We start from the raw sequence: 26,389 nt of genomic DNA, 5'->3' as shown, positions 1-26,389 counted from the left end.
ACTATTTATACCTGGGACCTACCACAGACCAATTAAATAAAAATCTCTAGATAGAGTCTAGGAATTGGTATTTTAGAGGGCTTCTTAAATCTTGCCACTTAAAATGTAGTTCAAAGACCAGTGGCTTCAGCATTTGGGAGTTTGTTAGAAATGCTGAACCCCAGGCCCTATCCCAGACCTACAGAATCAGCATCTGCATATTTAACACCCCACAGTAATTAGGATGTACATAACACTTTGAGAAGCACTGTCTTAGATGACTCTAAAATGCAATAAGGTCAGAACTACTGTGATCTATCACGATCCTTTTCCTTCGGCAATTCCTTAATTTTGTCAATGCCACTTAACAATCAAAAACTGTTAAAGTATCATTTCAAATCAGTGTGGGAAAGGAGGATTGTCTATGTTAGACAACAATATGAAGAAAGAAATTATACCCCTACCTCATATTTCACTCTCAATTCCAAATCAATAAAAATCTGAATATATAAACTCATAAATGCAGTAAAAGCTTGGAAAAAAAAAAAGAGGCCCAGAATGGAGAAGCCTAAGAATGACCAAAAATATAGGAGCCAGAAAAAAATGTTCACACTTAACTATATAAAACTTTAAGTTAAAATAGTGCACAAAAAAAAAAAAAAAAAAAAAAAAAAAAAGGCAGAATTAAAAGATGACAAACTAGAAAAATATTTATAAATAATAAAAAATACTATTAAAAGATACTTTATTAAGAATTACCAGCAACTTAACCAACAATTAGGTGAAGTATCTGAATATAGTTCACAGAAAAAGAACTATAACTCTTAAACATATGAAAAGATGCTTGAGTGCTCTAGTTAGAAAACAACAAATTAAAACCATACTTTTTTCACTTATCAGATTGGCCAAGATCAAACTGCCTGGATCACAGGGTATAAAATGGTTGTATCGGGGAGGCAGCACTCTCTTCCATTGATGGTGGGGATGGATGGGTATAACCATGGGAAGGGTGATATAGCCCAATCTACAAAAATTATAAATGTACATACCCTTTAATCCAGGAATTCCCCTTTCTAGGAGTTTATCAACTGTTAGCGAAATGGTTAAAAAATTATGCTATGCCTATACAATAGAACATTATATGTGGCTGTTAAGATGAGAAAGATTAGTATGTACACATGGAATGATCTCCAATAAATAATAAGGAATGAAAAAAGCAAGATGTAGGACAGTACACAGAGTGCAATACTGTTTGTGTTAAAAATGTATATTTTAATGTAAATATACAAATTTTATACATGTAATTTATACATGGATATATAAGTAAATGACTGTATGTACAGTCTCAAGACTACCTCTGGAAGGGTATATACAAGATAATAATGTTAATCTCCAGGGTAAGAGAATGAGAGAGTAGTGAAAAGGGATATCAGGGAGACTTACTTTTCACTATGTATCCTTTTAATATCTTTTGAACTGTACAATATTATTAATCTAAAGATAAAATAAGGCCATTTTATTTTATTTTTTTCTAGAGCCAGGGTCTTGCTCTGTCACTTGGGCCAGAGTGCAGTGGTGCCCTAACAACTCACTATAACCTCAAACTCTTAGGCTCAGCAGTCCTCTCACATCAGCCTCCCAAAGCACTGGGATTGCAGGCCTGAGCCAGCATGCCTGGCCCAAAAATTCCTGAGACATGCAAAACTTTTCTATAAATGAGGCTATGTTTTGGGTCTTTATTAAAAGGATAGAGAATGGAAACTCATTTGGAATAGTTGGTGAGTTAATGAACATCTTTATCAATATTTATCATTTCTTCCATTTCAGAGTTTGAGTAGAAGCTCTTTTATATTCAAACAGCTGGATATTTCAGAGGCCAAGGCAAGCTGATGCATGCTGTAGGTCAGGGATCTGAAAACTTTTTCTGTAAAGGGACAAATAGACTTTGTAGGCCACATATGGTTTCTGTGGAATATTCTTTGTTTTATAATCCTTTACAATTGTAAAAACCACATTAGCTCAAGTCTGCATTTAGCCTGTGGGTAGTTCTTGAAGTGTGGTTCCATAACCACCAGCATCAGTATCATCTGGAAGTGTGTTGAAAATCCTAATTATTGAACACTAGCCCAGACCTTCTGAATCAGAAACGCTAGGGAGGGGTTTGAGAGCCACTGCTCTAGGATGGTTCCACACAGGTTGAAAGTGGACTGTGTAGTCTATGAATGCAAAATATTCCCAGTAAGAAAAAGGTTGGAGGGAAGGAGAGAGACAAGAGGGAACTGTTTCCACCAATAGGCCATGGGGTAAAAGTGGCTGACAGTGGCCAACTGTGCTGACACACTGGAGGAGGCATGCCTTTGGATCCTTCACTGATGGGCCTTTTTTTCCCTCCCCAAGAATAGGGCTGGGGGACACTTTGGTAACTTTCTCTGAGGAGCTCGTTGTTGCTTAGGCTTATTCCTTCGTGAGTTATTGTTTCCAGATTTAGGTATAATCATTTGGAAATTTTCAGGGAAGTTGGCCTGGCCCTTTGTGGTGGCTTTTACTGTGCACTTCATTTGTATTTTGTAATTTGTTTTCTTTTAGATGTAACTTTTTTAGCTTAGTTTTATTCTATTTTTCAATCGTCTTCTGTTTTTCTTCTACTCTGGAAAGGCAACAAAGTTAGGCGGTAGGAAGACAACTGATGATCTGAAAAAGAGAGGCTGGAAGGCTTTCCCCAATTTAGCTCTGCCCAGGCCCCAAAGTTTGGAAGCATCTCAGCTGCTTGTGCTTAGTCAAGGAGTAATAGAACAATCCACTATTATTTATTTTAAAAAAGGAAAAGAAAAAAAAATGTAATAAGCCTAGTAAGTTAAACTAAACAACAAAGCATCCTGCTCAAGTGTCTACTCCTCACACTTGGTTGACTTTCTGAAATAATGCCGCTATCCTGTTTCTTAATCAGTTCAGAATCCATGTAAGAACTAAACACTAGATTCTGAGACTGGCTGGTTGTTTTCAACAGCTCAGACCATGTATGAAGACATAGAAATTCTAAGGCCAGGAAAATAACACACAGTTTGGGAATTGGGCATAACAAAAAACCTGATACTAGCATGTACAAAATCTAAGAGATAAAGTCCTAATGTAAAGGCATCTTCTTGGTCCTGATTTTCTTTCCTCTCTGCATTTAAAGAGACAAGTGGCCACCTATGTTCTACCTTCTAAACACTCTTTTACACTATGGTTTTCCAAGACACCAGGCTTTGGTTCAAGTAGCTTTGGGGCTGCTCTTTTATTTTTTTTCATTTTCTTGTACCCCTTAAATATAGGTATTTGTAAGGATGTGTCCTTGACGCACACTTCTCCTTTTCCCTTGACAACCTCAACTAGGTTCAAACACACTTAGTCTTTTTCAGTTTTGTTTTCATTTAATTAAAAAAATACGCCTTTGCCACTTATGAAAATTTTCATTATTAGATATTCATGTAAAATATTTTTAGTAACTATAGAACATTACATTGTATGGATATATTTTTTTCCAATCTAGGGACGACATTGGGTCTACTTACCTAAAACCACATCATACTAGTAAGCAGTAGCTATGTGATAAGTCTAATGAAAATACTGGAAACCTAGAAATTGTTTTTATTGGCTGTGTGAGGCAGAGAAGATAAAGTCTTGGATCTGCTCAAGATAAGGAGTTGGAACTGAGATAAAGCTGGATCACTTGGATTGGTGGTTATACTTTTAGTGAAAGGATAGGCTAAGAAAAATATCTGCCCGATGGCAGAAGAAGCAGCAATAATTTTGTTTCAACTTCAGCTTCAGGTAAAGTGTCCCTCTTTTGAGAATTTATATTGACAGCCCTACCTTCATGCAGCTTTGAGGTTTGAATTTACCCCGCCTGCAAGTCTAGGAAACCATAAGCCAAAGAAAACTCAAAGTAGTCCTGGATTGTTGTGCCCTATAGAACTCGGCAAAAGCAAACACCATTCTCCTATTGAGGAGAAGAGAGAAGACATTCCAGAGAACAGAGAAGACACTACCTAAGCCTCCCAATATTCCTGCTGATTAAAGTCAATCAAATATAAGCATACCATTCAAAATTACAAAACATACAAGGAATTAAGCCACCAGAAATAAGTCAATAGAACCAACAAATAGCAGCATTGTTCTTCAGGGACTTCAGATACTGGCATTATGAAACATAGAACATAAAATAACATTTGAAAAGTTTAAGGTAAAGCAAGAACTGAAAACACAAGCAAGGAAAAAAGACCATAAAAAATGACCAGGGTAGGCCAGCCTTGGTGGCTCACAACTGTAATCCCAGCACTTTGGGAAGCAAAGGTGGGTGGATCTATTGAGGCCAGGAGTTTCAGACTAGCCTGACCAGCATGGCGAAACCCTGTCTCTGCTAAAAATACAAAAATTATCTGGGTGTGGTGGAGCACCTGTAATCCCAGCTACTTGGGAGGCTGAGGCATGAGAATCACTTGAACCCAGGAGGTGGAGGTTGCAGCAAGCCGAGATTGTGCCCCTGCACTCCAGCCTGGAAGCCAGCGAGACTCTGTCTCAAAAAAAAAAAAAAAAAAAAAAAAAGCCAGGCTAATAAATAATACATACATAAAAGGAAAAAGATACAATTTACAATGACAACAAAAGTATCTGAAATAAATTAAGAATGCAGAACTCATAAGAAAATTACAAATTCTCCAGAGACACATGGCAATTTAAATGAAGGATAACAATAATTAAAAGGTATTAGAATGAAGTAGAAGAGAAACTGTGTGTATGTGTACCTACACTACACTTGATCTTAGCCAAAAGACTGAGAAGTGATGTGTGTACATATAGATATATGGAAATTTAGTTTAACGGTTTCAAATCAGTGGGAAAAAATGAATTATTCAATAATGGTATTGAACCATCTTATCAGATATATTAGGAAAAATATTATTTATTTCACACCCAAATGATTTCAGTAAGATATACCCTTAAAATTTTTTTTAAAAAGAGAAGAAGAACTCTGTAAGTGATAAATGCACATGAGGAAAATTTAGTTAATTTTTAAAAATCACCTTGGAATAGGGAAGACCTTTCCAATCACATCACAAAGGAAAAGACTAGTTCAGTCTTAATATAAAAAACAACATGAGATCAGACTCGCCATTTTAAGATCTTTTTTCTCCTCTTCTCTCAAAAGCTATCCCAAACGACAAGGTAACAAGAAACAAACACAAACTCTATCTTTGATAATACTAAGAGACTTGCAACCCCAAAACACAATTAATGAAGACAGCTAGCAGATGGAGTGTCTGTTAAACCTAAATGGTTGTGCCAGGAGACACCAATGAAAAGCAAGCCAAATTACCCTGCAGAACCCTGAAAAGGCTCATAATTGGAGATACTAAGTGCCTAGAAGTGCAGGTAGGCATGAAAACAAGATAACTCTAAAATACTGAACAAACGACAATTGAACTTCCAGCTCTCCTTCCCCTGTTGCACAGTCAGGTACCCACTATACCTGTACCACTGTAGGACACAGGACTGGTCTCTGAAAATACTGAATGAGAAATGTTCCAGACTCAGGGAACAGCATAGAACAGGATGGGAGTCTGAAAACATGGATTAAGGCCAGGCACTGTGGTTCACGCCTATAATCCCAGCATCTTGGGAGGCCTCAGCAGGAGGGTTACTCGAGCCCAGAAGTTTGAGACCAGCCTGAACAAGATAGTGAGACATCATCTTGACAAAAATATACAAAAATCAGCTGGCATAGTGGTGTGCACCTGTAGTCCCAGCTACTTGGGAGGCTGAGGTGAAAGGATCACTTGTGCCGGGGAGGACAAGGCTGCAATGAGTTGTGATTTTACCACTGTACTCCAGCCTGGGAGACTCTGTCTCAAAAAAAAAAAAAGAAAAATAAAAATATGGATTAAGTGAAAGTCTGAATAGCAAAATATTATCTCATCCAGTTCCTAAATGCCTACACCCAGCTTATAGTTCCCTGAGACAATATCTACAAATATTGACATCTGGGGGTCCCCAATTAAAAAACTGAACAGCTACTCTGATTATGCTACAGTTTAGCCCAAGAACTGAGATGCCCAATCATACATACAGCATGATCTATCAGTTTTGTAATAACTCACTCTCATATGATATAAAACCAAATATTTAAGAAAAGCTTCCAATAAAAAAAGGAAAAGAAAACTCAAAATATAGAAAATACAGACAACATAAGAAAACCTCAAAAGCACTACAAAGACTACTTTAGAGTGATAAGATATTGCAGCCATGAAATAATAGAGAATAAAAACTCCAGAAATTAAAAATTATAGCTGAAATAAAAGGGTTGAAAAAAATCAAGCTATCTCAGAAAAAGGCCTAGAGACAAAGATGGATAATAAAAAAGAAAGAAAGAAGAAAGAAAAGAAAGAGAGAAAGAAAGGGAAAGAAAGAAAAGGATCAGATTGGCACTAGACTTCTCAAAATAACATTGGAAGCTAGAAGATAAATTCTACCTGAAAATGATTTTCAGCATAATTCTATCTTCAGTTTAACTTCCTTCCTTCCTTCTTTCCTTCCTTCCTTCCTTCCTTCCTTCCTTCCTTCCTTCCTTCCTTCCTTCCTTCCTTCCTTCCTTCCCTCCCTCCCTTCTCTCTCTCTCTCTCTCTCTTTTCTTTCTTCTTTTCTTTCTTTCTTTCTTTCTTTCTTTCTTTCTTTCTTTCTTTCTTTCTTTCTTTCTTTCTTTTTCTTTTTCTTTTTCTTTTTCTTTTTCTTTTTCTTTTTCTTTTTCTTTTTCTTTTTCTTTTTCTTTTTCTTTTTCTTTTTCTTTCTTTTTCTTTTTCTTTCTTCCTTCCTTTCTTTCGACAAGGTCTTACTCTGTTGCCCAGGCTGGAGTAATGCAGTGGCAGGATCAGAGCTCACTGTAACCTCAAACTTCTGGGCTCAAGCAATCCTCCTGCCTCAGCCACTGGAGTAGTTGGGACCACAGGCACATGCCTCCACGCCTGGCTACGTTGTTTTTTTTTTTTTTTTTTTTTTGTTTTTTTTTTTTTTTTGTAGAGTTGGAATCTTGCTATGTTGCCCAGGTGAATCTCAAACTCCTGACCTCAAGCGATCTTCCTGTCTTGACCTCCCAAAGTGCTGTGATTAGAGGTGTGGCCTACTGTGCCCGGCCTCCTTCAATATTTTATGGTAAAATAAAACATATGAGATTTGTCAAGTCTCCAAATATTTACTGATCATATACTCTATCAGGAACCTTTTAGAGGATATATTGCATCAAACAAAAAGAATTAAGATAGAGGACAGCCAGGATCCAAGAAGACAACAGATCTAACAGGAGAAGAGTGAAACGGCTTCCCAGGATTGTGGAGACGGAAGCCCCAGGACAAGAACCGTGTCTCAGGTCTAGAGAGCAAACAGTTCATATTGGAATAGGCAGAAGGAAGGTTCTACAAGGCATGTTTCCAAGAAAGAAAAGCAACAGATTGTTTAATTGCATAGACAATTTTATTAAGTGGCATTTTACAAAGGTGTTGAGGGGTTGGGACTTAGCCGGCAAGCAAGAAAATCGAAGCAAATGAAAACAATGTGGCAATTTTTATCTCTGGGCCAAAAAAGAAAAAAATATATATACTGTTGAAGAAAGAAAACGTGATCACAGTAAACTACTTGGCTAAGTAAAATAAAAAAGGAAACACTAGAAACAAAAGTGCATGAAAGTTATTGTATATAAGAATAGAAAAAGCATAAGTAATTTGTACTTTCTATGATATACACCCCTATAAAATAAGGGCTGAGGCCAAGTCCCTTCCAAGTGTACAGTTCAGAAACCCAAGGGATTAACTATCTAGAAGAGCAAAATCTTGACTCTTTCTCCCTGGCTACTGAGTCTAATCCATTCTAAAGGGTTTCAAGCCCATGAGAAACTGGCTACATGATCAGGTTACAAATGGATATTAAGGCAACTTACTTATCACCATCTTAAGGCATTCAGGATTGTCTTGAATAAGTGGTTCAGCTTGTACCGTTTTACTTAAGAAATTCTTTGATATAAGAGGAAACCTGACTTTAGCAAGGATATCAACCATAAATGGCTGGCGATTAGGTTCATCGTATTTCAACCACCTGACTGCAGCATCATAAACCTAAGGGGGAAAAACAGCACAGTAAAGTTCTTAGAAGACAGCAACATTTCCAATTACCTATGTTTACTCTCACATTGAAGGGAGAGAACCTCATAAGGAGACAACCACTTATTCCTAATATTTTTCATCTCTGGACACTTGCTGGTACTTCAGAACAGTTTACTTACTGCTCTAGTGAGTCTTGTAGGTAATATGTTTTTTAGAACTAACTACTATTATGTAATGTAATGACAGTGAGGATGTTGAATTTATGATTTAAAAAAAAAGATAGCTTCATTTTCAGACAAAGACATGATATACATTGCACTAAAAAAAAAAAAAAAAAAAAAAAACTGCAGTCAACAAAAGTTTCAACATACCCTCATTTAGTTTAGTACCGGGAAAACAGGTTAATTTCTCAAGAGGCCGTCCATTCCAGGAGATATGAAGGTCACCCATGATTTTATTTCAATATTATATTCCTGCATTATGAATGGATAGACTTATCTGCTTTTTAGAAACTTTAAGATATGAAGAGTTCTATACTTAAAAATAAATTACAGGATATTTAAAAGAATTGTTTTCCAAAATAATACTGTTGCTGCACTTAACTGCACTGAACAAGTCCAAGTTCCTCAACATAATTTAACTTACAAATCATTAAACATCCCCCAAAACATCAATTGCTTCATATACACACACATCTCCCATACCCACTAAATTGATTTTGGGGTGATATTTGAAATGAATTTTGGGGTGATTTAATAAGGCCCAACTTCTGATCTCTTTCTGAGTTAATTTTTTATGGGAATTGGTGTTTTTTTAAACAAATTTTTTATTTTAGAATAGTTTTAGATTTATAGAAAAGTTGCAGAGATAGCACAAAGAGTTCTCATATACCCTGCCCCAGTTGTTAAGGTGTTGCATTAGTATGGTATATTTGTTACAACTAATGAACTAATATTGACACATTAACTAAATTTCATTTTTTTTTGGATTTCTTTAGTTTTTATCTAGTGTTATTTTTCTGTTCCACAATACTATAAAAGATACCACATTACATGTAGTCATTAAACCTTAGAATCTTCTAGACTGTGACAATTTTTCAGCCTTTTCTTGTTTTTGACAACCTTGACAGTTTTGAGTTCTGGTCAGGTATTTTGTTGAGAATGTCCTTCAATCTGGGTTTGTCTGATGTGTTACTTATTAGACTGAGGTTACGGTTTTTTAGGAGGATGATCATAGAGGTGAATGACATTTTCATTACATCAAGTGTGCATACTAATCATCATGACATCACTGATGATGCTAATGGTGACCACCTGTAGGTAATGCTCGTCACATTTCTCCAGTCTAACGTTACTTGTTATTCCTTTTCCATACTGCATATAAGTCAACCAGTTTTGAACATGGAAGTAAATTTTTTCTATTTACCTAGTGAGGTCCTCCAGGTCTAACCTGTTAACTTGCAAATTGACACCCTGGGCCACGAAGAAGACTGGGCAAAAGAACATTGCTAAGTGCCAATTTTTGTTTTTAGAACAAAAGCAACTTAAAACATATGATTTTTTTTTTTTTTTTTTTTTTTTTTTTTGAGACTGCATCTCGCTCTGTTGCCCAGGCTGGAATGCAGTGGCCAGATCTCAGCGCTCACTGCAAGCTCCACCTCCTGGGTTTACGCCATTCTCCTGCCTCAGCCTCCCGAGTAGCTGGGACTACAGGCGCCCGCCACCTCGCCCGGCTAGTTTTTTGTATTTTTTAGTAGAGACGGAGTTTCATCGGGTTAGCCAGGATGGTCTCGATCTCCTGACCTCGTGATCCGCCCGTCTCGGCCTCTCAAAGTGCTGGGATTACAGGCTTGAGCCACCGCACCCGGCCTAAAACATATGATCTTATAGTACCTACATTAGTTTTCTATTGCTGCTGTAACAAATTACCACAAACTTAGTGGCTTAAAATACAGAGAAGCATGTGGGGCTGAAAACAGAGATTGAGTTTGCATATTAAAGTGTTCCCACAGCCAGGCATGGTGGCTGACACCTGTAATTCCAGCATTTTGGGAGGCTGAGGTGGGCAGGTCACCTGTTTGAGACCAACCTGGCCAACTTGGTGAAACTCCATCTCAATTAGCAGGGTGTGGTGGCACATGCCTATAATCCCAGCTACTTGGGAGGCTGAGGCATGAGAATCACTTGAACCCGGGAGGTACAGATTGCAGTGAGCTGAGATCGCGCCACCGCACTCCAGCCTGGGCAACAGAGTGAGACTGCATCTCAAAAAAATAAATAAGGCTGGGTACGGTGGCTCACGCCTGTAATCCCAGCACTTTGGGAGGCCGAGGCGGGCAGATCACGAGGTCAGGAGATTGAGACCATCCTGGCTGACACGGTGAAACCCTGTCTCTACTAAAAAATACAAAAAATTAGCCGGGTTTGGTGGTAGATGCCTGTAGTCCCAACTACTTGGGAGGCTGAGGCAGAAGAATGGCGTGAACTTGGGAGGTGGAGCTTGCAGTGAGTTGAGTTCATGCCACTGCACTCCAGCCTGGCCAACAGAGCGAGACTCCATCTCAAAAAATAACATACATACATACATACATACATACATACATACATACATGAAATAAAGTGTTCCCCCACCCAGCTCCCAAATGACTGCACCCAGCTTACACTTCTGACAGTTTATCTGATAATTCTATAGGTCAGAGTCCAAAATGGGTCACAGTGGACTAAAACCAATGTGTCTGCCTGGAGACGCTATAGAAGAAACCATTTCCTTGCCTTTTTCAGCATCTTGCAGCTGCCTGCATTCCTTGGCTTATGGTCCCCTTCCCCCTTCAAAGACAGCAACGACCAGTCAAGTCTTTCTTATATTGTACCACTTGACGCTGCCTTCTTTTGCATCCCTCTTCCAAATTTAAGGATCTTTATGATTACACTGGACCCATTTGGATAATTTCATCTCAAAATCCTTGACTTGGTCACATATGCAAAGTCCTATCTGCCACAAAGGTGTATTCCAGATGCTGGGGATTGGGAAGTGGACATCTTTGGGGAAGGCATTGTCCTGCCTACCATGGTACCCAATGGTTTTATCTCTATGAAGTGACCTATTTCTCAAACAGCCAGCCTGGCAAGCACCTAAGATTGCAATACTCTGTTTAGTGTAAAGAACATATTATTTCCTAATATGACTCTTTCCCTTGTCATGTGTCCAAACATGAGTTATAAGAAACCAATAAAGACATTTTTATTAAGAAAAATGTGAGAAGGCAATTTAGTCACCTGATCCTCTGCTCTCACAGTCAGAGTGTCCTGGTTGAGAAGATGTGTTACTCGCTTGACATCAAGTTGAAGAAATTCATCAGTTTTGTAAACTTCAGTAAAATGCTGATGAATAAAGTCATCTGCAGTTGCTTTCAATTCAGGACAATCTAGACACTCTGCTAGCACACTTATACCTAAATACATAAAGAAAATAAAAGAATAGAAAATCATTTTTAGAAAAACCAAGTATACATTTAAGATGAAGCATGACTTCAGGAAAATCAGTTGAATAAATTTCATAAATCTGGATCCTTTTCTGTTTCATTGATTTGTCTATTCTTGTGCCAATACTATACTGTCTTATAAAAGACTGTTTTGTTTTTTTTTTGAGACAGAGTCTCGCCCACCTGGAGTGCAGTGGCGTGATCTCGGCTCACTGCAAGCTCCACCTCCCAGGTTCATGCCATTCTCCAGCCTCAGCCTCCTGAGTAGCTGGGACTACAGGCACCCGACACCATGCCCGGCTAATTTTTTTTTGTATTTTTAGTAGAGATGGGGTTTCACCATGTTAGCCAGGATGGTCTCGATCTCCTGACCTTGTGATCTGCCTGCCTAGGCCTCCCAAAGTGCTGGGATTACAGGCGTGAGCCACAGTGCCCGGCTGGTTTTTATATTCTGTAGGAGAAGCCCCCTTCAATGTTTTTTCAAAGTTTTCTTGGCTATTGTTGGACATTTTCCCTTGCAGACAAATTTTAAAATAAGCTTATCACATTCTACTTTACAAAATCTCCATGTGATATAAATCAGAATTGCACTGAACTTTTGGATTACTTTGGGACAACTTCTGCAGCACGGAGGAGCTCCACTTAAAAACATGACATACATCAGATTTATTCAGGTATAAACTTTTATGTCAGGAGTCTGCAAAGTACTGTTTATGGGCAAAATCTAGCCCATAGCCTGTTTTGTAGGGTCAGCAGCTAATAATAGCTTTTACATTTTTTTAAAAGGTTAAAAAAAAAAAAAAGAGGAGGCGAGAAGGGGAAGTGAAGACGGAAAGGAAAGAAGAGATAAGGACCACATGTGGTCCATAAAGCCTAAAATATTTTCTCTTCTGGTCCTTTACAGGAAAAGTCGGCTCCCTCTTCTATATGAAACCACAAATTATTTATTTATTTATTTATTTATTTATTTATTTATTTATTTATTTTGAGAGGGAGTCTCGCTCTGTCGCCCAGGCTGGAGTGCAGTGGTGTGATCTCAGCTCACTGCAAGCTCCGCCTCCTGGGTTCACGCCATTCTCTTGCCTCAGCCTCCTGAGCAGCTGGAACTACAGGCGCCCACCACCATGCCCGGCTAATTTTTTATGTATTTTTAGTAGAGACGGGGTTTCACCGTGTTAGCCAGGATGGTCTCGATCTCCTGACCTTGTGATCCGCCCTCCTCGGCCTCCCAAAGTGCTGGGATTACAGGCGTGAGCCACCGCGCCCGGCCGTTACTAGATTTCTTGACATTGAAATGATTGAACCATTGTGTCACTTTTAAAGTAAATTCTAGCTGGTCACAAAGTATTATTATTTTTAAAATAAATTTCATTTTTTCAGAGCAGTTTTAGGTTTACAGCAAAACTGAAGAAACATTACAGAGTTCCCATGTCCCTGTTGTCACCACGCATGCATAACCTTTCCCACTATCACCATTCCACACGAGGGGTATTCTTGAATTTTTTTTTTTTTAGCATCAATAAACGTTTTTAAATGAAACTAAAATGTTATATGTATTTGTACACATACATGTATACATACGCACACACTTTCTTCATCCAATGTTGGTATTATGGTAACCTTACCCTAGGAAAATGAACTGGCAAGTTTTCTACCCTTTCTAGAGATTTAGAAAAATTTAAATAACATAAGCATTAATCTATTCTTTGAAAGGTTGATAGAATTAACCCACGAAGCCTTCAAGCCTGGAGCACTAATTAGAAATACATCTTCATGGTGGCTCATACCTGTAATCCCAGCACTTTGGGAGGCCTAGGCGGGTGGATCACTTGAGGTCAGGAGTTCGAGACCGGCCTGGCCAACACGGTGAAACCCCATCTCTACTACTAAAAATACAAAAATCAGCTTAGTGTGGTGGTGCTCATCTGTAATCCCAGCTACTCAGGAGGCTGAGGCAGGAGAATTGCTTGAACCCAGGTGGCAGAGGCTGCAGTGAGCTGAGATTGGGTCACTGCACTCCAATTGGGGTGACAAAGTGAGACTCTGTCTCAAAAAGAAAAAAGAAATACATCTTTACTTTTTTTATTGTTCCTGAGGTTACCAGCTTCAGGTTTTATAACTTTTTTCTTTCTTTTCTTTTTACAGGCTCATGCCTGTAATCCCAGCATTTTAGGAGTCACTGTGCCTGGCCCAAAATTGTCTTAAAAAGCATAAAATCTGTCCAGGCATGGTGGCTCATGCCTGTAATCCCAGCAATTTAGGAAAATGAGGCGGGCAGCTCACTTGAGGTCGGGAGTTCGAGACCAGCCTGGCCAACATGGTGAAACCCTATCTCTGCCCAAAATACAAAAATTAGCCGGGCATGCTGGTGGGTGCTTGTAATCCCAGCTACTCAGGAGGCTGAGGCAGGAGGATCACTTGAACCAGGGAGGCGAAGGTTGCAGTGAGACGAGATCACACCACTGCACTCCAGCCTGGGCAACAGAGTGAGACTATAAAAAAAAAAAAAAAAAAAAGAGACAATTTTGGTCACTGTCTTTTGCTTTCATATCTATAGTTCTAATTCCTGATGCTGTTCTTTGATCTTTTCTTCTTGATAAGACTTGTTAAGTCTGAGGCTATTTTGTACCGTATTTTGAAATACTTAGCTTTAGTTTTTCTGACTAAGTCTATAGTCTATTAGTTTTATTTCTCTACTTTATTACTTTATATTTTCTTTTCTTTTTTTGAGATGTAGTCTCACTCACTCTGTCACTTAGGCTGGAGTGCAATGGCGCAATCTTGGCTCACTGCAATCTCCCCCTCTGGAGTTCAAGTGATTCTCCTGCCTCAGCCTCCTGCATAGCTGGGAATACAGGCACAAACCACCATGCCTGGCTAATTTTTGTATTTTTAGTAGAGATGCGGTTTCACCATGTTGGCCAGACTGGTCTCGAACTCCTGACTTCAGGTGATCCACCCACCTCGGCCTCCCAAAGTGCTGGGATAACAGGCGTGAGACACTGCGCCTGGCCTAATTTATATTTTAAATCATATTTTTTTCTACTTTCATTAGGTGTTTACAAATTATTTTTCTCTACCTCTCTGAATAGGATACATAAGTCAAGAAAGAATAAAAATAAATACATTTATTTGGAAAAAATTTAAGACTACAAATTTTCTTCTAAGAAATACTTTGGTTATATTCTAAAGATTTCAGTTTATTGTGTGCTTATTGCCATGTTTCTATATAGCCTATAAGTTTACCTTTAATATCTCTAAAAAATAACTTTCTAAATAATTCTTTGGTTAAATTTTCAAGTGTTCAGAATGGGGCGGGAGAGAAGAGTTGTCCTTCTATAGTTAATTTCTATTTTTACTGCACTATAATCAGGGGATGTGGCCTGTGTCTCCTCTTTTTTAGGTGCTCCAGCTTTTCTGTGGCTGGTGATCAGTACTTGTAAATACTCCAAGGGTATCTGAAAACAATCTGTGTTCTCTGATGACTAAGTAAAACATTCTGTGTTATCTAGCTGAACAAGTTTGTATTATTCAAATCCTTATTCTTTCTAAAATCTGACTTGAGATTTCTGGGCAATGCTATGAGTTACTCACTAGCCATTCCATAAATTCTCTTTCTGTGTAAACCAGCAACATTTGGTTTATTTTGCTTGCAAGTAAGAAAGCTAACCAGTACATCTTTATCTTGAGCTCTTTATCTCTTTCACTTAGCTAGCTTTAGTACTTCTTCCAATACTTTTCTCAGAAGGGATACATGTGATTGTTTTCTTGCAATATCCAAATGAATGATGCCTTGAAATGCAATTTTCTCTCCCTCTCATTTGCAACCTTTGATACTATGTTCTAATTTTGCGTTGCAGATAAAAAATTAATGGCATTCTGATTCTCTTTCTTTTCTGAGTAACTTGTTATAAACACCAGCTGGGATAGTTCATCTCTGCCATATGGTCTCTAGCCTTCTTTTCATGACAGCAGAAGAGTTCCCAGCAACAATGGAGAGCAAATCCCAAAGCACAAGCATTTTTCTATCCTCTGCTAACATCCCCTTTGCTAATGTCCCACAGGCTATAGCAAATCACATGGTCACAGATTACGAGGCAGGAAAACAGACTCTATCTCTTGATGGGAGGAGCTATCAAGTGACATTGCAAAAGGGTGTACATAAATGGAAGGAAAGAATTTATGGTTATTTTTTGTAATATACTATACTGCTTCTCTTTGAAAGGCTGTAAATTTTTTAATATTGATATTTGTTCTTTTTTACTGTTTTAAGATCAACTTATTATTACACAGTCACTCATTCAGAAGCCAGGGAAACATCAGGGCAGCAGAAAGGAAGGTGGGATGGAGTAGGCTCTGTGAAGGACCAAAGACAAACTGCCACAGTTATGAAATTTTGTTTTATTCTAATAAAGACTAATGTATGCCTGATAGCCTAGTGATAATACATGTTTAGCATGTCACAACATTTTTAGAAAGCATGTATCATTCAAATAAGGGCATTATATAGCTGGAGACTTCAACACCCCACTTTCAGCACTGGAAAGATCTTCCAGACAGAAAATCAACAAACAGCAGACTTAATCTGCACTATAGAACAAATGGATCTAACAGATATTTATAGAATATTTCATCTAAGAGCTATAGAATACACATCCTTTTCCTCAGCATGTGGATCATTCTCAAGGATAGACAATATGCTAGGTCACAAAACAAGTCTTAAAACATCAAAAAAAAAAAAACTTAATAGTATCAAGCATCTCCCCTGACCACAATGGAATAAAACTAGATATTAATAACAAGAGGAATTTTGGAAACCATACAAACACATGGAAATTATACAATATGCTCCTGAATGACCAGTGGATCACTGAAGACATTGAAAAGGAAACTGAAAAATTTCTTGAAACAAATGATAACAAATGATGATAATATCCCCTAACCTATGGGACACAGCAAAAGCAGTACTAAGAGGGAATTTATAGCTATAAGTGCCTACATCAAGAGAGGAAAAATCTTAAATGAACAATCTAATGATGTATCTTCAAGAACTAGAAAAGCAAGAGCAAACCAAATCCAAAATTAGTAGGAGAAATAATAAAGATCAAAGAAAAAATAAAACTGAAATAAAAAAATACAAAAGATCAATGAAACAAAAAGTTGGGTTTTTGAAAAGTTAAAACAAAATGAACGAACCTTTAATTAGACTAAGAAAAAGAGAGAGAAGATCCAAATAAATAAAATCAGAAATGAAAAAGGAGACACTACAACTGATACTACAGAAATTCAAAGGATCATTAATGGTTACTATGAGCAACTATTAATATATGCCTATAAATTGGAAAATTTAGAAGGAAATGAACAAATTTCTAGATACATACAACCTACCAAGATTGAATCAGGAAGTAATACAAAACGTGAACATATCAATAACAAGGAATGAGGTTGAAGCTATAATAAAAAGTCTCCCAGTAAAAAAAGCCTGGGACCTGATGCCTTCACTGATGAATTCTACCAAATATTTAAGGAGGAACTAATACCAATCCTACTCAAACTATTCAACAACAACAACAACAACAAAAAATAACAGAGGAGGGGGCAATACTTCCAAACTCATTTGATGAGGCCAGCATTACCCTCATACCAAAACCAGACAAAGACACATCAAAAAAAAGAAAACTACAGGCACCAATATCTCTGATGAACATTGATGCAAAAATCCTCAATATTAGCAAACCAAATTCAACAACACATTAAAAATATAATTCATCATGACCAAGTGGGATTTATCCCTGGAACACAAACGATGGTTCAACATACACGAATCAATGTGATACAGCATATCTATAAAATGAAGGATAAAAACCATATGAAAATTTCAGTCAATGCTGAAAAAGCATTTAAAAAAATTCAACATCCTTTCATGACAAAAACCCTAAAAAAAACTGGGGATAGAAGGAACATACCTCAACATAATAAAAGCCATATACAACAGACCCACAGCTAGTATCATATTAAATGAGGAAAAACTGAAAGCCTGTCCTCTAAGATCCGGAACACAACCAGGATATTCACTTTCACCACTGTCACTCGACATAGTACTGGAAGTCCTAGCTAGAGCAATCAGACAAGAGAATGATATGAGGGGCAGCCAAACCGGAAAGGAAGAAATAAAATTATCCTTGTTTGTAGACAATATGATCTTATATTTGGAGAAACTGAAAGAATCCACAAGAAAAGTATTAGAATGGATAAATTCAGTAAAGTTGCAGGATACAAAATCAACATACAAAAATTAGTAGCATTACTATATACCAACAGTGAACAATGTGAAAAAGAAATAAGAGGGCTGGGCGTGGTGGCTCATGCCTGTAATCCCAGCACTTTGGGAGGCCGAGGCGGGCGGATCACCTGAGGTCAGGAGTTTGAGAACGGCCTGGCCAACGTGGCGAAAACCTGTTTCTACTAAAAATACAAAAAAATTAGTCGGGTGTGGTGGCATGCACCTGTAGTCCCAACTACTTGGGAGGCTGAGGTGGGAGAATCGCTTTAACCCAGGAGGTGGAGACCGCAGTGAGCCAAGGTTGTGCCACTGCATTCCAGCTTGGGTGACAGAGAGAAACTCTGTCTCAAAAAAATAAATAAATAAATAAATAAAATAAAATAAATAAAATAAAATAAGTAGCCCCATTTATAATAGCCACACATACAATTAAATAACTAGGAATTAACCAGAGAAGTGAAAGATCTTTATAATGAAAACTATAAAACACTGATAAAAGAAATTGAAGAAGACACCAAAAAGTGGGAAAATAGTCCATGTTTATGGATTGGAAGAATCAACATTGCTAAAATGTCCATACTTCCCATAGCAATCTATAGATTCAATGTAATCCCTATCGAAATACCAATGGCATTCTTCACAGAAGTAGAAAAAACAATCCTAAAATTTATATGGAACCACAAAAGACCCAGAATAGCCAAAGCTACACTAAGCAAAAAGAATGAAACTGGAGATATCACATTACCCAACTTCATATTATACCACACAGCTATAATAACCGAAACAGCATGTACTGGCATAAAAACAGACACACAGACCAATGGAACAGAACAGAGAACCCAGAAACAAATCAACATACTGACAGTGAACTCATTTTCAACAAAGGTGCCAAGAATACACACTGGGGAAAAGACAGTCTCTTCAATAAGTGGTGCTGGGAAAACTGGATATCCATATGCAGAAGAATGAAACTAGATCCCTATCTCTCATCATATGCAAAAATCAAATCAAAACGAATTAAAGACTTAAATCTAAGACCTCAAGCTATAAAATGACAACAAGAAAACACTGGGGAGAAATCCCCAGTACACTGGTCTGGGCAAAGATTTCTTGAGCAATACCCCATAAGCATAGGCAACCAAAACAAAGATGGACAAATAGAGTCACGTCAAGTTAAAAAGCTTCTGCACAGCAAAGGATACAATCAACAAAGTGAAGAGACAACCTATAGAATGGGAGAAAATATCTGCAAACTACTCATCTGACAAAGGATTAATAACCAGAATACATAAGGAGCTCTATAGGAAAAAAATCAAACAAAGCCAATGAAAAAATGGGCAAAAGATTTGAATAGATATTTCTCAAAGACATACAAATGGCAAACAGACTTACGAAAAGGTATTCAACATCCTTGATCATCAGACAAATGCAAATCAAAACTATAATGAGCTATCATCTCGCCCAGTTAAAATGGCTTATATCCAAAAGATAGTTAATAACAAATGCTGGCAAGGATGTGGAGAAAAGGGAACCCTTGTACACTGTTGGCGGGAATGTAAATTAGTACAACCACTATGGAGAATAGCTTGGAGATTTCTCAAAAAACTAAAAATTGAGCTAACATGTGATCCAGCAATCCCACTTCTGGGTATATACCCAAAAGAAAGGAAATCAGTATATCAAAGAGATATCTGCATTCTTATGTTTGCTGCAGCGTTGTCTACAATAGCTAAGATTTGGAAGCAACGTAAGTGTCCATCAACAGATGAATGGATAAAGAAACTATGGTATATATACACAATGGAGTACTACTCAGCCATAAAAAAGAATGAGATCTAGTCATTTGCAACAGCATGGATGGAACCAGAGATAATTATGTTAAGTGAAATAAGCCAGGCACAGAAAGACAAACATCACATATTCTCATTTATTTGTGAGATCTAAAAATCAAAACAGTTGAACTCATGGACATAGAGAGTAGAGAGATGGTTACCAGAGGCCTGGAATGGTAGTTGGGAGAATGAGGGGAGGATTAATGGGTAACAAAAAAATAAAAATAATAAATAAATAAGACCTATTATTTGATAGCACAACAGGGTGACTATAGTTAATACTTAATTGTACACTTTAAAATAACTTAGAGTGTAATTGGATTGTTTGTTACTCAAAGGATAAATCCTTGAGGGGATGGATACCCCATTCTCCATGATGTGCTTATCTCACATTGCATGCCTGTATCAAAACATTTTATATACCTCAGAAATATACCAACTATGTACCCACAAAAATAAAAACACAAACACACAAAAAATAGGCATTAAAGAAAGTTTTATAAAGAATGAAATGTCTACTATAATCCTCTTTAAAAGCCTTGATTCATTTTCAAAGATCAACAATAATTTTTTTTCAATCAAAAGAAAAGGAAAATAAGGTTTTTTCCACCAAAATACACAAGAACCATTTATTGGCATTTTTGTTTCAAGTTCCTGGGGAAAAAAAGCCAAATTTTCAAAGGCAGTTAATAACAGCTATACAAGGGCTTGTTTCATTTGATTTAGCATCAAGTAAAAGTAAATATGCCATGGAAGACAGTCGAGTTTTATCTCCACCTCTCATATTGGCCCGCTTCTCCTACCAAGTCACAGTACATAAGCATGCATCCTTGTTGCCCCACTAAGGAATCTAAAATGATTCAAATTTTTAAATGGTTGCTCAGATGACATTCACCAGCAGAATTCTTTCCCCTTAAGATAGGGTGGCAGTGAACACTACCAGGTATCAATGTCATCAGAAATCAGAAATAAATAACTCTTTCAGGAAAGTCACGTTCCTGATCCCTGTTAACCATTATGTAAATTATTTTTGTTGCTATACCTGTTTACTAATTATGTTTGTTACTTATGCAAAGGGAATACTCCCCAGACTTGCCTGATCTATTATTTCTATTTCCTAACAACAAAGTATGTTCACTTTACATAGTGCCATAGGTTTACTCTTTTTTTTTTTTTTGAGACGGAGTCTCGCTCTGTTGCCCAGGCTGGAGTGCAGTGGCCGGATCTCAGCTCACTGCAAGCTCCGCCTCCCGGGTTTATGCCATTCTCCTGCCTCAGCCTCCCAAGTAGCTGGGACTACAGGCGCCCGCCACCTCGCCCAGCTAGTTTTTTTTTTTTGTATTTTTTAGTAGAGACAGGGTTTCACCATGTTAGCCAGGATGGTCTTGATCTCCTGACCTCGTGATCTGCCCGTCTCGGCCTCCCAAAGTGCTGAGATTACAGGCTTGAGCCACTGCGCCCGGCCAGGTTTACCCTTAATCTTTTTTCTTTCTTTTTCTTGGTACCAGATGTTGTTATTTATCAAGGCAGATCATGTTTGATCGAAAAGAAACTGGCAAGTAGATCTTAAAACATACATTACTAAACCTGAGTAACAGATGAAAAAATAAGTCTTTAAATTACATTTTCCATTGAAAATTCATTCCACTGTGGTGCAAGAACTTATCCAAGAACTTACAATGTCAATTTCTGACATAAATCATATCCCTCAGCACATATGTATTTTCAAAAGAAAACAAGTCATCTTAAAGTAATATATTCCCATATGCTAATTGATAATTGTATAGCAAATTGAAAATTCTGAGTAAACTGAAGATACATTTAACAACAAAATAAATATAGCAATATGGTTAGCTTATAAATGTCTTGGTGTAAAGGCAGCAGTGAATTTGCATCTTGTAACAGATCTCTAAATCCAGTTGCTGGTTTTCTGGAATTTTATAGACATGATGTTTCACAAATCCATGTTCCACAGGGCTAGAAATATCTCTATGCAAAAACTTTTGAGATATTTTCCCCAAATGACATATAACTTTTAAAAACTTTTCCAGAAAAATATGAAAATTTTATCAACCACTTACTCTTACTGAAAAAAAAAAGACTACTAATTGCTCTTTTAATTTTGCTCTAACAGATGTTTTAAAAGTTTAGACACTGCTGATGTTTTTGAATTGCACACTGCTAGAAGGTAACTGGATAAAACACATTAGATGATTTCAAAAGATGAATCAGTACCTGATTCATTTGGCACATCATTAGTATCCAGAATAAATAATTTTCAAAGAATTTATACATGCATACATTCTTATACATGCATACATTCTTATTTACATATCCTCCATTCTTAGGAAAAGGAGCTTCTAAATCCAAGGATAAGGAGGTTCTGCTCATCTTACTAGTTATAATCATTTCTCCTCATGGAGTAACTGGGGCTTTCTGCTTTATTTGTGGAACTTTAGTTTGTAGGAAAGCATAAACATAGTGTTAAATCTTGTTGGATTCTGCTCTGGAGAGTGTTTCCAACATCCTTTTTTTCTGGTAAATTCTGGGACTGGCTCCATAAATCTTCAGTCTCTTGATAACTGTGTCTCTGGTCTATCATCCTCAGGCTGAATGAGAGGCCTCCCAGTCAGATCAGCAATGCCCACAGTTTGGGGAGGGTTGAATTCAATGTAGCAGACTCCGCCACCGGCTGGATGAATAGCAGGCAGTGAAGTGTTGTTTAAATGCCCTCAAAGGGCACATACGAGTTAATCATTGTGTCTATCTGATAAGCTCATCTAGGGCTTCTGCCTATGGCAGTGTCCTTGGACAACCAGCTATATTAGGTGAGATTTTTCAGTTTGTGAAGGGCCTCAGCCGAGTCGTAACATCATTTGGAATGAGTTTCCCTTGGTCAAGAAAAGCCTTGGCTAACATACCAATTTCTGTGCCCTGTAGCATGTTGTCCTGGAGCAGTCCCTGCTGGAGAGGTGCCTCAGCTTGAAGTGTTTGGTGATGTACAACAACACGGCACCCTTGCCTAAGCCCAGGGCTGGGGCCCCCATGATCATTGCATGCAGTAGCTGCGGAGATGCCCCTGCAACCATGGACAGAGGCCCAAGCCATGCCAACCGCAGGGTTTTGGTCTGACCTGTGCACTCACCTGATCCACAGCCAAGGTCCCGGATGGCAGAAAGCACTTTTTTTTTTTTTGGTTCGAGTTAACCAGCGCTTTCCTTTTTCTCTATAAAATGTGCTGGCTTGGAAACAATTCAAACATTCACCAATCATTAAATGGATAAACACATTTTGGTATATCCATGCAATGGAATATTATTTAGCCGTAAAAAGAAAGGAAGTACTGATAAATGCTACAATATGGATGAACCCTAAAAACACTGTGCTCAAAGAGGCCAGACACATAGGGCCATCTTTGGTATGATTCAGTTTATATGAAACACTCAGAATAGGCAAATTTATAGGGGCAGAAAGCAGATTCATGGTTGCCAGAGCTGCCAGAGGAAGAATGGGGAGTGACTGCTAACGGGTGCGGGAGTTTCTTTTGGGACCTGCTAGCCATAGGGTCACTTTTTTTTTATTGTAGTAAAATACACATAAAACTTACCGTGACATTTACTACATTCACAATGTTGTACCACAGTCACCACTATCTAGTTCCAGAACACTTTTATCACCCCAAATGTAAGCTCTTTTTTGATCTCTGAAGGTGAAAAATATCACTAGAATATATCTGAGGGAGGAATATTTTAGTTCATTGATCAGGTTTAGCACTCAGTATAACTTAGTCCGAGAGATTTTTCTTTTTTTTTTTTTTAAAACCCAAAGTCGTCGTCGTCTTATTCGATTATTGCTTTCTCCATCTGTTTCTTCTGGAACTCCTACCTCACACTGCAGTTCCTGTATTTTCCTTCCCTTTCTTTTATCTTCTCACTAGTGGCTTCCTTTGCATTTTTGTTTTGCATCATGAGGCAACTTCCTGTTTGATCTTCTTCGGGTTGATTTTTAAGAGTATCCATTCCATTTTTCAATACAATTGAATGTCAAAAAACTGTAAAACCATATTTTTACATATCATGTTTTTAAGTTCGCTTCTTTTTCTTTTTTTTTTTTTTCTTGAGACAGAGTCTCACTCTGTAGTCCAGGCTAGAGTGCAGTGGCGCAATCTTGGCTCATTCACTACAACCTCCGCCTCCCAGTTCAAGTGGTTTTTCCCTCCTCAGCCTCCGGAGTGGCTTGGACTACAGGCGCGCCATCACCACTATTTCTTACATTAAATTTGCCTTACAGGAGCCATTCATTTTGGCTGTTTAGCTTGGTTTTCTGTTCCTCAAACTACTGGGTTTCTCTCTTTTTTTTTTTTTTTTTTTTTTTGAGACAGGGTCTCACTCTGTCATGCAGCTGCAGTGCAGTGGCATGATTTCGGCTCACTGCAACCTCCGCCTCTTGGTTCAAACGATTTTCCCGCCTCAGCCTCCGGAGCAGCTGGGACTACAGGTGTGTGCCACCACGCCTGCGCTCGGCTAATTTTTGTATTTTTTTGGTAGAGATGGGATTTCACCGTGTTGACCAGGCTGGTACTGGGTTTAATTTTTTATATGATCTTTACCCGATTCCATCAGCTGCCACTGGTCCCTTTAGCATTTGTGGAAGCCCGATTGTTGGACACTTTCTGGGCAGCAGAGAATTGACAGGTGGTGAAAACTATGATAGGAATTCTCCAATCAGCTGACATTGAGAGCCATGCTCAGAGCTAAACAGAAAGCAAGCAGAAGCAGTTTCACCAGTTACTGGGCTATGGCAGTTGGCTCACCTGGCTGGGCCACTGTCTTTGCCACAAGCTTAGCCAGGAGTCAGGCTACTTTCTAGGTTGCTGGGCTGTCCTTCCTCCCAGCTTTGTGAACAATGAGGATAGAAGGTATCCAGAGGCAAAACTGAGGGTATCCTCAGAAGCCCAAAGCCTAAGATGTGCTTAGCACAGACTAACTCCAAGTTTCACACTATGCTTTGCACCACCACATCTACTACCTACCTATATTTCAGCCATTCTTCTTTGTAGTTGAATCACCCCAGGAGGAAATTTAGAGTGCTAGAGAGTTATAGAAACATACACAAGCCATCATCTTCAAAAAACTTAATTAAGGTAATTATCTTTTTATAGTACATTGTCTGAAGATAATTATTTATATAATGGAAGTAAGCTGAAATCTTAGGAATATAAATCTTATTGATGAGTGAAGCCCCAACTATGGCCCAAAGAGATGGAAGAACTCATGCCAGAGTGTCTCTCCTGTATACCTAGGATTAGAGATTGGCCTTTTATTTCCTAACATAGGGATCTTTTCAATACCTAGACCCATGGCTACCTTTTAAAAATTCCATCAATATATTCACCTGCATAGCTGCTTCTCTTCCTGCTCCATCTAGTCCAATTCCTTTTCTGGATATTAGACTAAGTCTCATTTTTATTCCCTTCACCTGGCTTTTACTCCCTCTTGAAATTTATTCTGCTTCTTTCCTACTTGCCTTCCAAGATCTCTCTCTCTGTGCTCACAGTGAGGGGGTATGCAGGAAGGAGTACTAAAGTGTCCAGAAGGAGGAAAGCCTAGAAAAAGTAGAGACAGAGGAGGCTTGCCAAAATTCTGAAGCATCTCCAGGAGCCCTTTGCCTCAGTCTTTGAGTTCTTGTCATTAGCACCCCTCTTCTTTTCCCCTGGGTCAAATACCTTAGCACTGACTTGAATCTCTGACCCCTCTTTATACTTTTCTTCATTCTACTTTTCTTTCCTCCCTGCTTTCCTAGCACTCCTATCCCAGCGCTCTTCCCTTTCTTTAAAGCCTCTGAATCACAGCAAGGGAAGGAAAATGGAATTAGAGTAGTCCCTCTTATCCATGGTTTTGCTTTCTGTCATTCAAAAACATTAAATGGAAAATTCCAGAAATAATTCATACGTTTGAAATTGTATGCTGTTTTGAGTTGTGTGATGAAATCTCACATCATCCTGCTCCATCCTGCCTGGGACAGAAATCATCCCTTTGACCAGCATATCCATGCTGTTTAACCTACCTGCCTGTCTGTCACTTAAGTAAACGTCCTGGTTATGAAGTGGACTACCCTAGTACTGCAGTGCTCTGTTCAAGTAACCCTTATTTTACTTAATTATGGCCCCAAAATATAAGAGTAGTGATGCTGGCATATTGTTAAAGTTGTTCTATTTTACTATTGTTGTTAATTTTTTACTGTCTAGTTTAGAAATTAAACATCATAGGCATGTATGTATCATAGAAAAAAACACAGTATATATAGGATTCAGTACTATCTGCAGTTTCAGGCATTCACTGGGGGTCTTGGAACGTATCCTGCAGATAAGGGTGGGCTACTGCACAAACATCTGGACGTTCATTCATGTGCCACTAAGGATCATCACATAGCCAAAAGCATACCACACTCTGGAAGGCTCTGATCAACTTTTTCTGCTTCTCCTATCACAAAATAGAAAATACTTTATTAATAGCTTCAAAATGAATGGCTATAGCAGTCCCTCAGTTAGTATCTTAATTTATAGACTAAGGTTATATTTTCTAGTATAAAACATCATTTTGACAATGTGGGGAAGCAGCAAGGTGTAGTAGCTAAGAATTAGATTACTTGAGTTCCAATGCCAGCTCCTTCATATACTAGC

At 38.1% G+C, this 26,389-nt stretch overlaps 3 protein-coding genes and 1 pseudogene across 15 annotated transcripts in view; 1 reads left to right on the top strand and 3 right to left on the bottom strand.

The window, feature by feature from the left end:
• The window catches only part of NUP42 (nucleoporin 42), a 1,164,542-nt gene that overhangs the window by 48,372 nt on the left and 1,089,781 nt on the right, over positions 1-26,389 (bottom strand). The window lies entirely within an intron of this gene.
• The window catches only part of TOMM7 (translocase of outer mitochondrial membrane 7), a 540,985-nt gene that overhangs the window by 213,244 nt on the left and 301,352 nt on the right, over positions 1-26,389 (top strand). The gene's annotated exons all lie outside the window — the stretch shown is intronic.
• KLHL7 (kelch like family member 7) overlaps positions 1-26,389 on the bottom strand; it is a 70,153-nt gene that overhangs the window by 24,370 nt on the left and 19,394 nt on the right. For 2 of the 3 annotated variants that reach the window (XM_050783126.1, XM_050783127.1), the window contains exons 5-6: positions 11,387-11,562; positions 7,949-8,123 (exon numbers count right to left, since the gene is read on the bottom strand). In XM_050783126.1, coding sequence (XP_050639083.1) covers positions 7,949-8,123; positions 11,387-11,562 — 351 coding nt within the window. Of the gene's footprint in view, positions 1-7,948; positions 8,124-11,386; positions 11,563-24,050; positions 26,190-26,389 lie in introns of those variants that run through there. The other variant, XM_050783128.1, reaches the window with a different exon arrangement.
• On the bottom strand, positions 20,187-22,896 carry LOC126950027 (GTP:AMP phosphotransferase AK3, mitochondrial-like; annotated as a pseudogene). Its single transcript, XR_007724029.1, has one exon. The product of XR_007724029.1 is annotated as a GTP:AMP phosphotransferase AK3, mitochondrial-like (transcript).

This window comes from Macaca thibetana, chromosome 3 (genome assembly GCF_024542745.1).
Source record: "Macaca thibetana thibetana isolate TM-01 chromosome 3, ASM2454274v1, whole genome shotgun sequence".
In the NCBI taxonomy this organism is placed as follows: Eukaryota; Metazoa; Chordata; class Mammalia; order Primates; family Cercopithecidae; genus Macaca; species Macaca thibetana.
The sequence above is the reverse complement of the archived record's forward strand: the minus strand, read 5'-3'. Positions and strand labels throughout refer to the sequence as shown.